This window comes from Sinocyclocheilus anshuiensis, unplaced genomic scaffold, assembly GCF_001515605.1.
Source record: "Sinocyclocheilus anshuiensis isolate Anshui unplaced genomic scaffold, SAMN03320099.WGS_v1.1 scaffold3298, whole genome shotgun sequence".
In the NCBI taxonomy this organism is placed as follows: Eukaryota; Metazoa; Chordata; class Actinopteri; order Cypriniformes; family Cyprinidae; genus Sinocyclocheilus; species Sinocyclocheilus anshuiensis.
This window is the reverse complement of record NW_015538163.1, coordinates 156,125-171,340: the sequence shown is the minus strand read 5'-3', so window position 1 is coordinate 171,340 and position 15,216 is coordinate 156,125. Positions and strand designations below refer to the sequence as shown.

The 15,216-nt window shown below is 37.5% G+C and overlaps 1 protein-coding gene across 1 annotated transcript in view; it reads left to right on the top strand.

Moving 5' to 3' along the window:
• Positions 1-12,835, top strand: part of LOC107683706 (anaphase-promoting complex subunit 2-like) — a 16,129-nt gene extending 3,294 nt beyond the window's left edge. The window contains exons 3-14 of the mRNA XM_016479774.1: positions 3,860-4,184; positions 4,826-4,958; positions 6,495-6,687; positions 6,775-6,894; positions 6,974-7,091; positions 7,190-7,368; positions 7,726-7,867; positions 9,888-9,963; positions 10,271-10,474; positions 10,915-11,047; positions 11,814-12,055; positions 12,169-12,835. Of these exons, the coding sequence (XP_016335260.1) occupies positions 3,860-4,184; positions 4,826-4,958; positions 6,495-6,687; positions 6,775-6,894; positions 6,974-7,091; positions 7,190-7,368; positions 7,726-7,867; positions 9,888-9,963; positions 10,271-10,474; positions 10,915-11,047; positions 11,814-12,055; positions 12,169-12,381 (2,078 nt within the window). The 3' untranslated portion in view covers positions 12,382-12,835. The remainder of the gene's footprint in view (positions 1-3,859; positions 4,185-4,825; positions 4,959-6,494; positions 6,688-6,774; positions 6,895-6,973; positions 7,092-7,189; positions 7,369-7,725; positions 7,868-9,887; positions 9,964-10,270; positions 10,475-10,914; positions 11,048-11,813; positions 12,056-12,168) is intronic.
• Positions 12,836-15,216: the final 2,381 nt, after the last annotated feature.

Here is a 15,216-nt window from a genome sequence, read left to right as displayed (position 1 = left end):
CTGATGTTCTGATGATCTGATGATCTGATCTCATGACCTGATGTTCTGATGATCTGATGATCTGATCTCATGACCTGATGTTCTGATGATCTGATGATCTGATCTCATGACCTGATGTTCTGATGATCTGATGATCTGATCTCATGACCTGATGTTCTGATGATCTGATGATCTCATGATCTGATGTTCTGATGATCTGATGTTCAGTCAGACCAGATCCAATCAAACACAGCTGGAGCGGTTCTGTAAATGACTGGAAGGTGTGGAGTGGATTCAGACTGAACTCTGCAGCTCTGCGTCAGTGTCTGTGTCTTGCTGTCATCAGAGCTGACGTAATCAAACCTGTCTCAGGTTCTGCTGAACTCGAGACTAATCTGATCATGCTGATGGACGGAGGCTTTGCTTTCACTGCCGTACGGCTGCTTGAGTGTGTCTCTGATGCTCTCCTGCTGCCTTCTCCTCAATCACACTCTCAAAGCTTCCTTCACAAAATATCAAATACCTCCCCTTTCCCTAAAGAAAGCTCCACAGAACAGCAGTGTTCACCTGTGAATTTACTCTGAATCTTGCTTCATAAACATAAGTTTAGAGTCAATGAACGACCAGTGTTTCCATCAGGTCCTGGAAACCCATGTTGCATTGCTGTACTACTCGGACTTCCCTCAGATCTAATTTGATATGTTTGAAATGAGTCGTTCTGATATTTCAGTCAGTTTACAGTAAGGTCTTCAGGTTGACGTTGCACATGCTGTATAATGCAGGAGTTTGTCATTCAGTCAAACACAGCAGTCATGTTGAGAGTGAGGACTTGAGAAGCAGCATGATAACAGTCGAGTGACTGCTGAAGCCAGAAGCAGCTGTGTGTGAGGAACAGTATTGCTCAGAAACAGTTCGTCTCTCGCTTCTGTTCACTCCAGCATGTGAACTCATGAATGTATGTCTGCTTCCCCATGAGCGACAGACGGCTCACGCTCGTCACCAGACGAACACACAGCAGCACACATGTAACTACGCTGATGTGGTTGAGACTGAAGTGGCACAGAAGTGTGTGTTTTGTGGTTTGTAGTTGCACTGATATCCAAGGCTCGTGTATGACATCACACTCGTCACACAGGATACGGACTTCATGGTGTTTTCTCGGATTCATTTATTTACTGCTGCTGTTCACACAGTGGTCAAAAATGACCTTTTTTTCAATGAAATGGATATACTATATTAGTTCAATGTTTTGTTATTCAATATTTTGTATTTTTTGGGGGGATTGTATGGTACTAAATTGTATTTATGCAGTAGTTATAATCTATTTATTATCCATTTATTTTTACCACTTGTAGAGCATAGGCCTGAAAATCACATTTCCAACTGTCATAAATCTTGAATGCTTTTGAGACAGACTTAAGTTTGGTCTCTTTTTAAAGAAGACACTTGGTGGATTATTGCTGGGGGAAAAAAACTTGAAACAAAAAGTTGCTATTTTCAGAATTTCCAAACTGTTTTCATTTTCAAAATATATATTTTCCTAATGTGTTTTACTCTAAATCTGTGAGAAAATCAAAGCCATAAATCTAAACTGGTTGTGTTTGAAATTTGAGGTTGATATCTAAAAAAAAAGAGCTTTCAGTAAGATTTAGTTTGGCCACAGTACCAAAAGTTTCTACTAGATAAAATCACCCCCCATTCATTTCCAATGCCATCAATTTTGAGCACAAACAGTAGAAGTGTGACTTTTTTAAGAACCATTTAACTGTTTCACATCATGTCTAAGTGCCAAAACCTTTACCAAGTTTTGCACCATTCCAATGAAGCAAAAAAAAACCTTAAAAAACAAAATATAACATTTTTCAGTCAAAAATGTCCAAACAGCACCAAACGGTTAAGTCATTTTTTAAACACATTTTATCATGACAAAGGCTAATTCTGACGTTCAGAAACAAACTACACAGCCAGTGAAAGCATGACATACAGCGGGTAAAATAAGTATTGAACACATCACAATTTTTCTCAGTAAATATATTTGTAAAGGTGCTGTTGACTTGACATTTTCACCAGATGTCGGTAACAACCCAAGTAACCCACACATACAAAGAAAATAAGTTCAGAAAGTTCAGAAATGAAGTTCTGTGTAATAAAATGGAATGACCCACGGAAAAAGTATTGAACGAAATGTATTAAATGTATTTAATACTTCGTACAAAAGCCTTTGTTGTTAATGACAGCTTCAAGACGCCTCCTGTATGGAGAAACTAGTCGCATGCATTGCTCAGGTGTGATTTTGGCCCATTCTTCCACACAAACAAATGTCTTCAAATCTTGAAGATTCCATGGGCCTCTTCTATGAACTTTAGTTCTTAGTTCTATCCATAGATTTTCTATTGGATTCAAGTCAGGTGATTGGCTGGGCCATTCTAGATTTTCCTTCTTCTTTCTCTGAAACCAATTGAGAGTTTCCTTGGCTGCGTGTTTGGGATCATTGTCTTGCTGAAATGTCCACCCTAGTTTAATCTTCATCATCCTGGTAGATGGCAGCAGATTTTTATCACGAATGATTACGGCATCCAAAGAGTACAATTTTTGTCTCATCTGACCAGACTATATTCTCCCAGTATTTCACAGTCTTGTCTAAATGTTGTGCAGCAAACTTTAAATGAGCTTCAACATGCTTTTTCTTCAGCAAAAGAGCCTTGCGTGGTGAGCATGCATACAGGCCACGGCGGTTGAGTGTATTACTTACTTGTACTTATTATTTTCTTTGGTACAATTGTACCTGCTAATTCCAGGTCTTTCTGAAGCTCTCCACAAGTGATCCTTGGCTCTTGGACAACTCTTCTGATAATTCTTTTCACTCCTCTGTCAGAAATCTTGTGAGGAGCACCTGGTCGTGGCCGGTTTATGGTGAAATTATGTTCTTTCCACTTCCGGATTATGGCCCAGTGCTCACTGGAACATTCAGAAGTATAGAAATGCTTCTGTAACCAATGCTATCAGTATGTTTTGCAACAATAAGGTTGCGAAGGTCTTGAGAAAGCTCTTTGGTTTTACCCATCATGAAATGTTTCTTGTGCGACACGTTGGTCATGAGACACCTTTTTATAGGCCATCAGCTGGGACTGAACCAACCAATATTAATGAACTAATATTAATTTCCACTGACAAGGGGCAGGATTGCTTTCTAATTACTGATAGATTTCAGCTGGTGTCTTGGCTTTGCATGCCTTTTTGCACCTCCCTTTCTTTGTGTTCAATACGTTTTTCCCTGTGTCATTCTACTTTATTACACAGAACTTAATTTCTGAACTTATTTGTTTTGCTTTATTTGTATGTATGGATTACTTGGGTTGTTACCGACATCTGGTGAAAATTTCATGTCAACAGCACCTTTAGAAATATATTTACTGAGAAAAATCGTGATGTGTTCAATACTTCTTTTACCCGCTGGGTAAGTATCTGTCAGTGGGGTATGAAAACTTTAAATTATAAACTTGATTAATTGAAAACAAGTAAATGTATCTTGATTTATGAATCTTTAGACATTTGAACTGGAAAAGTTCAAGAAGATCACTTTTTTGCATTGTGATAAGAGGGTACAGTAAAAGTTATTTCCATATTTTAGTATTTGTGAGCAGAGCTATTCAAGTTTTGAGCTATTGTTTTTGTAAAATGAATGAATTAAAATGAGTTCTGTGGTAAGTTGTATTTTCTTAAATCTAGAAAGTTCAGATGTCTTAATGTATTTATTAATAATTTTTATTTTTGATTTTCAGAGGGAATTGTGACCTGATTTTTCTTTGTGAGATTCATCCTGCCCAGTGTTTCTTGAGTCTACTGTGTTAATATTACTCTCCCTCTTTTATTTTTCAAGATGGTCTTGAGAGACTGGGCTCATGGCAGGATAAGAGCCGTGGAGGTCTGTCTGGTCCAGGGACCCGTGGTCTGACAGAGAGAGCTTTCTCTGTCATTCGTGCCATTCTTCTGTTCTCCCCTCCACCTGTGCTGCAAGAGCGTGTGTTGGAGTTTTACAGCCGCACTTTCTCCGTGCACATGAGTCAGGCAGGGGAAGCTGTGGAGGCTGAGGAGGGCACAGCGGATCATGATGAAGGTGGTTTGTGCCCGGGCTGTGCCGTCCTCCCTCACCTGTGTTGGTGTCAGGAAGCTCTAGAGCAGCTTCAAGAGCTCAGCCACATACTGTGAGTTGAAGAGAAGTACCATTCTGATAATACTACAGATGCTGCCCTTTCCTTTGTTGTTTAGTCACTACTTACATAATGTTGCTGTGGTGTAAGAGTGCTGTATGTCTGTATAAGTTAAATTGTGGCAATGTTTGGAATGGAATACTAGCATGCAGCATATTATACAGTACATACTGTTTACTACTAAAAAAGCTTTCCAAAACAGATTGTAATAGCATGCAGTATTCCCAGTAGTATTTTATATAGTATGTTATATTTTACACATTAAAAGAGATGTTCTGTGTCCAACAACAGGAGAAGCAATGTGCTCAGTGCAAAACGTTTTTGTTTCATATCTTAATCGGTATAACAACAGACAATAGCGCTATGGATTGATTTTATTTATAGAGAAGTATTTACAATATTTATCTAATGAAATGGACTCAAAAAGTTAACTTCAAAATTCTTATATACTCAATAGCATAAAACATGAATATGTGTGCTAACATTCATAGACATCCACAGTTATTACTGCATAACAGTAACATTTAGAAGAATATCAAATACTTTGTTGGAGAGGTGGATTGCTAGGATATATAATGTCTTCACAAATGTCTTATGAAGATGTCTTATCTAATATCTTATAATGTTCATTTCAGCTCCACACTACAGCTGTTGGAGCGTGTGAGCTCAGAGGCCGTGACCAGCATCCTGCACCAGCTGATAGAGCAGAGGATCAAGCAGCGCTGCAGGGGAGAATACGAGAGCTCTTTTCTCACAGACTTCAATGATGTATACACTTTTCATCCAGTTACACAGTAGAAGCTGTTTAATTTTATATGATCGCCAATGTTGATGCTTAGAATTATGCACAAGGATTTAAATTTATGTAAAAATTCCATTAAGAGTCCGAAATGTATAACTTGATCCATGTAGATTTGAAATGAGGTTGATTTATCAGCACAAAACCTCTGCCAATTTGACTTGAAGTGTGTGCAAATTCTGATGTGTGGCAGGTTTAAATAATGATAATTTATATCATTACATTAACTTTTGATCTTTTGAAAGGTTATACATCTGTAAAAACACTACAGGTTTTTTTATTAGGGGTTTGGGGATGTTCAGCAGATCCCGAACCCAAAGTATGAGCAGCAGTCGTACATAATAGACCCCATAAATATGGGGTAGGGGTTGTCTAGATCAGTGTTTCCCAACCGGGGTGCCATCTGTCGAGAGCAGGGGTGCCCTGTAAAAAAATATTTTTTTAATATTTTTAAATTGCTAAAATGTTCGATGGTGTGGTATATGGGCATCTCTGGTAACGCTGCCCTCTCATTCAATGATCTGCTAACTGCTATGTTATACTCACGTGTTCTGATAATAATAGCTTTCTAGGACTAAACATTATTTGGATAATTGGTAAAAAAAAAAAAAAGGTTTAATATCTTAACCCTAATGTTAGATCTACCTGAAAAACTAAAAAGCAATTTATTTAATTCGAAGGTAAAAGCCTACATTAAAATCTGTCATATAAATTGGTCTCTTCATTAGAAATTAGCCTACTGATTGCCACCATTGATGGACAAAATTTTTTAATAATATTAAAAATATCTGTATGACATTATATTCTGCAGTTCTTCCCTGTTGTACCGAATATCTATACTTTTCAAATTATCATAACGAAGATAGAAATTTTAATATTGTGACAAAATTAATTTTGTAGGGTGCCACAAGTTTGTTAAAATTTCCAAAGGGTGCCGCGACTGAAAAAAGGTTGGGAAACACTGGTCTAGATGTACGAAGATAATAATATAAACATTTTTTATTCCACTACACAAATTAGTGAGAAATTTTCTATTTAAAATGGTTGATTGGTTAAGAAACAGTCAATCGTAAGAATCATAGCTGCACTTCATTTTAAACTATGCTTATATAAAGTGTACTTAACCAAGAAAGTCCTGAGTAATACAAGGTAACTAATTTAAATTGACTTTAGGATCAGGGTCATTACATAATTATTATCTAGTCATTGTAATAACTTTTGCAAGTACATAATATGTGTCTATAAAACAGGACTGTAAAATAAAAAGCTGCCAAAATCATAACATAAATTGATTAAATTTTCTTAGTCGTTTGTTTTCATTGGTGAGCATAAGAAAGATTTTGAGCTAATTAGCTTCAAGCATATGGTGGATTTGGTTTTTGTTTTTACATTTTAATATTCAAGCTTAAAGTGTCCATTTAAAATGCTGTTAATTAAGAATTTGTGTTTAGTCTTATTGATGGAAGCTCATCTAAAATAACACTAATAAATCCCTGCATTTCCAGTGGTTGGGGCAGGTTTTGGGATGGCTGAGCAGGGTGTTTGCCAGTAAGGTGGAAGAGGTAGGCAGTGATGCCACACCTACAGATGGCCAGCCAGCCAATGCTCTCCTCCAGCGCTGGCACTGTCACATGCACCAGTTCTTCTGCCGTATCTACGTAAACATGAGGATCGAGGAGCTCTTCAGTATCATACGAGGTGAGAACGAAACTCCATTAATGTAGACTACATGTAGTCTCATCTTGGTTGTTTCATAGGAAATGTATTTCTGCTTAATTGTTGCAGATTTTCCAGAGTCCATTCCTGCCATTGAGGATCTTAAGTTCTGTCTGCAACGGACCAATCAGAGACAGCAGCTTCTTGCCTCCCTCAAATCAGCCTTTGAAACACGACTGCTGCATCCAGGTCAGTGATTCAAGACATTGCTAAATACTCATGTGTGAAAATGTTTTGACTTTCATCATGTTTTCTTTTCCCACTTCAGGAGTCCACACATCTGACATTATCACTGTTTACATCTCTGCCATCAAAGCTCTAAGAGAGCTCGACCCCTCTATGGTGATCTTGCAAGTGGCCTGCCAACCCATTCGCAGATATCTCAGGTCAGTGGGGCTGCGTGTCTCAAGATAGTTGTGCTTGTTTGTAAACCAGTTCCATTACTGAAGTAGTTAATTCTTTGTTGTAATGTTGGAAATTACAGAACGCGTGAGGACACTGTGCGTCAGATAGTGGGCAGTCTGACGGGTGATGCAGAGGGTTGTACTGATCTAGCCAATGAGCTCTCTCGAGCTGACCCTGTTACCTTGGAGACACAGGATAGTGAAGATGAGGGGAGTGATCCAGAGGACTGGACCCCAGATCCCACTGATGCTCTCACAGGTTAGTGTTAACTGTCAGCTGTTTTTTTAATTTTATTTATTTATTTACTTATTTATTTATTTTTATTTTGAGGAATTTGTGACACATTTATTCAGGATTCTTTGCTGAATAAAAGTATTTATAAAATATATTTAATATGAATAATGCTAAATGAAAATAAATAATGTTAAATGCAGTTTCATGGCTAGTTTAAGATATTTCTGGTGGAATATTTCTGTCAAATTTACCAGCCATTCGCATGGGTGTAGAATACAGTCAATACAGAATACATAAGTGAATGCAGTCTGCAGTCAAAGAAATTTGGGTCCTAACAGGTAATCAACATTTCAGTTCTCTCTCACTGTCTTCTCTCTGTAGATAAAACTGGCTCTAAACGGCGCTCTTCTGACATCATCAGTCTGCTGGTCAGCATTTATGGAAGTAAAGAGATCTTCATTAATGAGTACAAGACTGTACTGGCTGACCGACTTCTGCATCAGCTCAACTACAACACAGCCAAGTAACCCACCTTGCACACATGAACATATACACTTTTCCCTCTATAAACCTTCACTTAATGCTCTTGAATCATCTTCAGACCTGCCAACCTGTACGCATTTTGCGTAGCGGATACGCATTTTGACCTCAAAGTACGCTGGTACGATTTGTTACTCTAAACCTGTGGTTCCCAACCCTGGTCCTGGAGGCACCCCCACACTGCACGGTTTGCATGTCTCCTTAATCAAACACACCTGATTCAGGTCATCAGCTCATTAGTAGAGACTCCAAGACCTGAAATTGGTGTGTCAGAGAAAGGAGACATGCAAAATGTGTAGTGTTGGGGTGCCTCCAGGACCAGGGTTGGGAACCACTGCTCTAAACTACACAAAAAACCTGGTGACGCCTCTGTCCACGTGCAGTATTCAAAACAAGCAACAGAAAAAGATGAATAGTTCAACCAATCAGAGTGTTTTTTGTAGGTTTTGCTTTTAAATTTCCTTGCGTTTTATTTCTCTCCAAGCTGGCTCTGTTTGTGTGTCCGTGAGTCTGCACGCTGAGATGAGGAAACGCCTGTATCTGAAAAAGCAACACATGCCGAGCATCTTCCCTTGTAATGACTAAACCTTTTGTCCAACAACAAAAAAGAACATTATAACATTATTTTACTGCACAACATCAGACAAATATTTAAAATAATTTCCCTCTTGATCTGATGTGGCTTCTTATCACAGAATGACGCAGAAATAAATTCTACACTGGAATAACGGTATAATAATACTATAATAATAGTCGATTAGCAGTGGATTATAAATATTACAATACTTAATTATTAAAATACTCAAGGTGGTTTTAAGAACACAGATAAACATTGTCGCAGTACAGTGTTTATTATCTTAATGTTCTTTTTAAATGTCATCATTCAAAGCATTTCTGTCTTCTTTTATTCAGTTACAACGATAGCTGGCTGTTTTTGTCCATATTAGGGGTTTTCTGGCGAGTCCTGAGTTCTATTTCTTCTATAATGTATATGTGGATTTTCTGCGCGAGGGCGCCCTCAGGCATCCAGTGTGAATGAAACACACATTACATGTTCATAGCACTAAATAATGGCCAATCCATAAAAATAATACTTCTTGTTTTTAAATAGCATTTAAAAATAGCCAAAAATAACTAAACCAAAAACTGTGGTAAAAAAATAAAAAAATGGAGGTATTTATTGAACCATGGGCTAACTGTATTGTTGCATCCCTACTTTTTACTCTAAAATACTGTATGGCAGGAATATCACAACCTGAGTGCAGACCCTGATTATTAACCTATAAAAAATATTTAACATTAAATCTTGCAACCTCAGTGTGAAGCCCCCCGGCCACACTAATGGTACTTAAACAAATTTGGTTGGTAGGTTTGCATCTTAACTTTGGTTTGGTTTAAAGCAGTCATATCATCCTCTCAAATCGTTTTTGCTGCTGTAGCTTTAAGACATGTGTGAACACCCTTTGTTATGATCGAAATAATATAAATGCTTGCTCACTGACTGCTGGTTTGTTGTTGCAGTCCAAAATAGTTTGCACTGCTCCGTCCTTCAATAACAGCCTCTTTACTTTGCTTTGCATTGATTGTGATCAAATTTTATTGAGAGTTCACAACATTACAAACAGTCTACAAATAGGACAGATACAATAAATAGTATGAATACAAATAAAAGTAAAATAAATAAATATGGTATGTTTTCAAATATAATGACATATATATTTCAAATATTTTGAAATCATTGAGTAAAGACTTCTTTTTAATCTTTTTGTAGTTTTTGAAAATTTAACCGACTATTGATAGGCTCTCCTTTTATACACTGCTTTTTTAATATTTAGAAGTGTTTGGAAATTTAATTAATGATTTCATATTATAATGATCTATAACAAAAGATTAAAGACATTTTAAAGCAAAAGAGAATGAGAAGTGCTGTTTGTTTACTAGGTTTTTATTATGTACAGTACAGTACTTGTGTACTTTAATTCCCTCTGTATTTGTTTTTATAGAGAGATTCGCAATGTAGAGCTGCTGAAACTGAGGTTTGGCGAGTCCCACATGCATTACTGTGAGGTGATGTTAAAGGTATGTTTCGCGATTTTCTCAGCTCTAGTCCACATATACAGTGGGTACGGAAAGTATTCAGACCCCCTTTTTCTGTCAATATGGGGTGCTGTGTGTACATTAATGAGGAAAAAAAATTAACTTAAATGATTTTAGCAAATGGCTGCAATATAACAAAGAGTGAAAAATTTAAGGGGGTCTGAATACTTTCCGTACCCACTGTATACTTCTCTTAGTTATCCTGTTATCATGAAATGTGACCTGAAATGGATTTACTTCCATTACGGGAGCTATTTATATTATTGAATGTGTCTGTCTTTCTCTGCAGGATGTAGCAGACTCTCGGCGGATCAACGCTAATATTCGTGAGGAAGAGAGTCGTCTTCCTGTAGAGGAGCAGTCTACATTACCGCTGTCTTCCATGATCATCTCATCTGAGTTCTGGCCCCAGCTGAAGGAGGAGAAGATGGAACTGCCTGCAGTCGTCTCTAAAGCCATGGAGGACTACACACACCGCTTTGAAAAACTCAAGGTACTCCCAGTCCATTGGTTCTCAACTGGTTTTGTGGTAAGACCCAGATACTATGTTGAGCATCAAGTGTTCACCCAAGGCAGTGACAAGAGTTTGTTTAGATTCTTCAGTTCTTCATGATTTCTAAATCATGCCATTGAATTTTCTTTATTCCAATGTTCTGCTGAAAATGCTGGTCACACTTTATTTGAAAGTGCAATTCTCACTATTAACAAACCATTAACTACGACTTTTGCCTCAATAAACTCCTAATTTGCTGCTTGTTAATATTTAGTAAGGTAGTTAAGTTTAGGTACTGGGTAGGATTAGGGATGCAGAATATGGTTATGCAGAATATGTGCTTTATAAGAACTATTAAACAGCCAGCATGCTAATATGCAACTAGTGAGAAATGGTCCCTATACTAAAGTGTTACCAAAATGCTTTTTATTATTTTGCAGGCAATGAGGACTCTGAGGTGGAAGCCTCACCTGGGTTCTGTTACGCTGGATTTGGAGCTGGAGAACAGAACCATCGCAAACCTCACAGTGACTCCCATCCATGCTTCCGTCATTTTACACTTCCAGGACAAAGGTGTGAAGAATTAATTCGCCAAAATATTTTTTTCACCCATTTTGGCTGAACAACAATACAGTCAATACACTCTGACTTTTGATGCCTTTATGAGACTTTGCTAGGATTTGAATACTTTATGCAACATGGAACTATTTGGGAGAAATCAATGGGAATGGGATCAGACACGGACCAGACTCAAACCAAAATAGGCCAACCCCTGGTTCCCTCAACAGAAAATTTTATAGGGTTTTTCCATTGGAAAAATAGCTCTGTGACCAACAAAATTTGATGATGATTCTTACACATTTTGTTCATTGTGATAATCTTCAAATTTTGAAACCTAAATACAATCAGGTTCAATGTCACCATCACTATGCTTCCGACCAAACATTTGCCCTGAAAGCTTGAGGTAAAAAAGTTTGCAAAACTTTGATTAGAAACACAAAAAGTGTGTGAAAGCGGACAACTGGGTAGACTATTTTTCTTGTTTGGCGTGATATCACGTAATGTCCCTGACAACCTCTAGAGTTCCATTTAGTTGCACTTGTTAATAACGTTATTACTGGTGTATTTTATGTAGTAGAATAAAACATGAAAATACTTTGATATTGTGTTAACCACAGACCTTATTTCCCTGTACTGGTTTCCAGGTTTTGAACTAAAAATATACCTGCAGCAGTCTTATGCATTATGAGCATGTGCACTACCTAGTGTGCGAATGAATGCCACAATCTTGATTATTTGTTGGCTTGAATTCCCATTACTATTTGTTTTCCTTCATTAGGCACATGGACTTTGGAAGAGCTGAGTAGTGTCCTAAGTGTGCCACAAGAGATGGTGCGCAGGAAGTTGGCGCTGTGGCAGCAGCAGGGCGTGCTGCAGGAGGAAGCCGGAGGTCGATATACTGTTCAGGAGACAAGCTCTTGCAGAGAGAGATCTGACAGAAGTGTCATGCTCATAGACAGTGATGAGGAGGGAGACTCCAACACCGCAACACAGTCTGAGCAGAGAGAAGAGAAACTACAGGTGATTTATACACTTACAACTCTTGTCATAACGCAACAATGTAACGCTGCTCAGGACCTTTATTTGCCATGCAATGCTAAAACAATGCTAAACTGTTTTCCCTTATTTCTCAGCTGTTCTGGGCCTACATTCAGGCCATGCTGACTAACCTGGAGAGCATGACTTTGGAGAGGATCCACTCCATGCTGCGAATGTTTGTGGCTGCCGGATCTGGGGTCACTGAGATGGATGTGAATGAGCTGCAGGCTTTCCTGCAGAAGAAAGTCAGGGCCCACCAGCTTATTGTGTCCACTGGTGTCTACAGGCTGCCCAAGACCACTCAGTAGTCAGAAACCATTGAGTGGAGATCAGAAAAACAATAATGAACTATCTCATAACTTGTGTCCCAAAACACAAAATTATCCTGGTTTGTTCATTGTGCAAAATAATAAAACGACAAATTTGGTAATCAAATCTTTGGAAACATTGGAGGGTTTTCAAGCATGAACTTAAGGTCTCATGCCACAGTGTTTCAATTGGGTTCAAGTCATGACTTTGACTAGGCTACTCCAAAACTTAACTTTTGCTTTTTTGGAGCCATTCATAGGACTTACTCCTCTGCTTTGGATTATTGTCCTGCTGCATAATCCAGCCGCGGTTGAGAACCCTTCCCAGAATGTATTTCAATCAGCTTCTTCCTCATCATTTCAGAAATTTCTTTCACCTTTGGCATAGTGTGTTACCATCCAGGTGGATGCTGCACAATGGTGGTGGATGAGGAGATACCCTCTGACAATGTAAAGCGCTTTGAGTGCCTAGAAAAGCGCTATATAAATGTAATGGAAGAATTATTATTATTACCAGGTAAGATATTTTAACCAACTTCATGCTGTTGAAAAAGTTCTATTTAAATGCTGATTTAATTAAACAAGGTTGTCAGTGATCAGACCTGATTGTGTCTAATCCAGCTGAACCCCATTATGAATGCAGCTTCATATGGAATTTGTAATTACAGGGGCAAATACATTTTCACACAGGCCCAGGTGGTATTAGATCACTTTTGCTTCAGTAATTAATATTGTCATTTAAAATTGTATTTTGTGTTTGCTTAGGTTGCCTTTGTTTTATATTAGATTTAGTTCTCATTTCTGAAACAATTTATTATGAGATATACACAAAAACAGTAGAAATCAGAATGAGGGAGAATGCATATTCACAGCACTATATGTCTACATAATTTCTGATTAAAAATTATCAACATAATTTGAATTAAAGGTCAAATTTTCTATATACTGTGTGTGTGTGTGTGTGTGTGTGTACTGCCATTCAAAAGATTGGTATCAGTAAGAATTTAAATTTTTTTTTAAGTCTCTTCTGCTTATTCATTTGATCAAAAATACAGATATTGTGATTATTGATATTATAATAATATTGTGAAATATTATTGCAATTTAAAATAAAATTTATTCCTGTGATGCAATTTTCATCAGCTATTATTCTAAAAATATTTTTATGCTGTTTTATTATCAGTGTTGAAAACAGTTGTGTTGCTTAATATTTTTTGGAACCTGTGACACATTTTTTCAGGATTCTTTGATGAATTAAAAGGTAAAAAGAACAGCATTTATTCAAAATAGAAATCTTTTGTAACAATTAACACTACCGAAAAGTCTGGGGTCAGTACATTTACATTTTTTTTTTTTTAATCTTTTATTTTATTTTTTAAAGAAATTACTATTAAAATTATACTAAAAAGATTTCTATTTTGAATATATGCTGTTCTTATATATCTTAATTTGGTTTGTTCCTTTTTTGCTTTAATGAGAGCAGCATTTGAGTAGCATGAATGTTTGGTATTGCATTGGGCCACCACTTGATTTTCAGTGTAAATCCAGTTGAGAACCACTGCTTTAAATGGACCCTGAGGTCTCTGCAGAAAAAAAAAAGTGGAGATCTTTTCTGCACTCTGTGCTCCAGAAGTTGCCCAAAAGGTTCATATATTTTAATCTGGTGATTCTTGGGGCAGCAGTGGATGATCAACATGTGAACCGAAGGCCTCTCATGACTTTCTCCCAATGCATGAAATAGGATGAGAGCTGACTCATCAGACCACACTGCTTTTTCCACTGCTTAATGTCCAAGATTGCGCTCTTGACACCAAGTTATGCATCTGGGTTGGCCTTGGATTAAAGTGGATTCATGGCAAACATGCTGCAGCTTCCATCTCTTTGGAGCTCAGTGGAGTTTTTGTTCATTCTGGATCACAGAGGTGCTGTTTTAATTCTTTAAAAGACATGAAAATGATGTGAAGTGTCTAATTCCTCCATGAATGTTGACTTCGGACTAGTGACCTAACTAGTGATTTTTTTTAAAGTGTAGTTTATTATTTTTGAAATTTTGGATTGTGTGTGTGTGTAGTGGTAATTGTCCTCCCTAGTTACAAATGAACTTGTCTGACCTCTCTTGGCAGCTTCTAAAATCAAAAGGGTCTGGCTGCAGCCTGGCGCTTGCACTCTCAGATGTGCATTCTCAGGCTTGCACTCTCAGACACTTGCACTTCCGCTAGCGACGTCACTTGCAGTCTTTTTTATTTTTTATTTTGTTCTATTTATTGATTACTTTTTGTTTGAATCTCTCAACATTTTACAACAGTAGCCAGGTGGTGAAGACAAGAAAAAAGAAACTAAATTACAAAGTCACTTGCAATCGGCACTTGCACTCTCCGATACCTGCAACATCACTTGCAATCAACACAAATCGTGCGTGTTGCCAATGGAGACAAGAAGCTGTGGTGGTGATTAAACGATTAAAACTAATTTTATACTATAATGTACAGGGTCCTGCAAGAAAAAGAGAAGACCCGCAAATCCGTCGCTGGTCTGCAGAACAGCAGAATATGAACGCAATGCGCAAAGTCTCTTGTTGCGCGTTTTCCTCTTGTAGAAAAACATAAACACTTAACATGGCTTAATGTAAGATGCTATTAAAATATCAAATTCAATATACAGTTTATTAATATAATGAATATGTATATAGTATTTTCCTCCCACACCGCAAAACGTGGCATAATGTGGCGTAATGGACTAAGATGATAAAGACCAAACTCAATGCTCTTCATTATTAAAATATAGCCTACATAACTAATATAAAGGCAAGCAAGCGAGCCCAGAATAAACGCAACA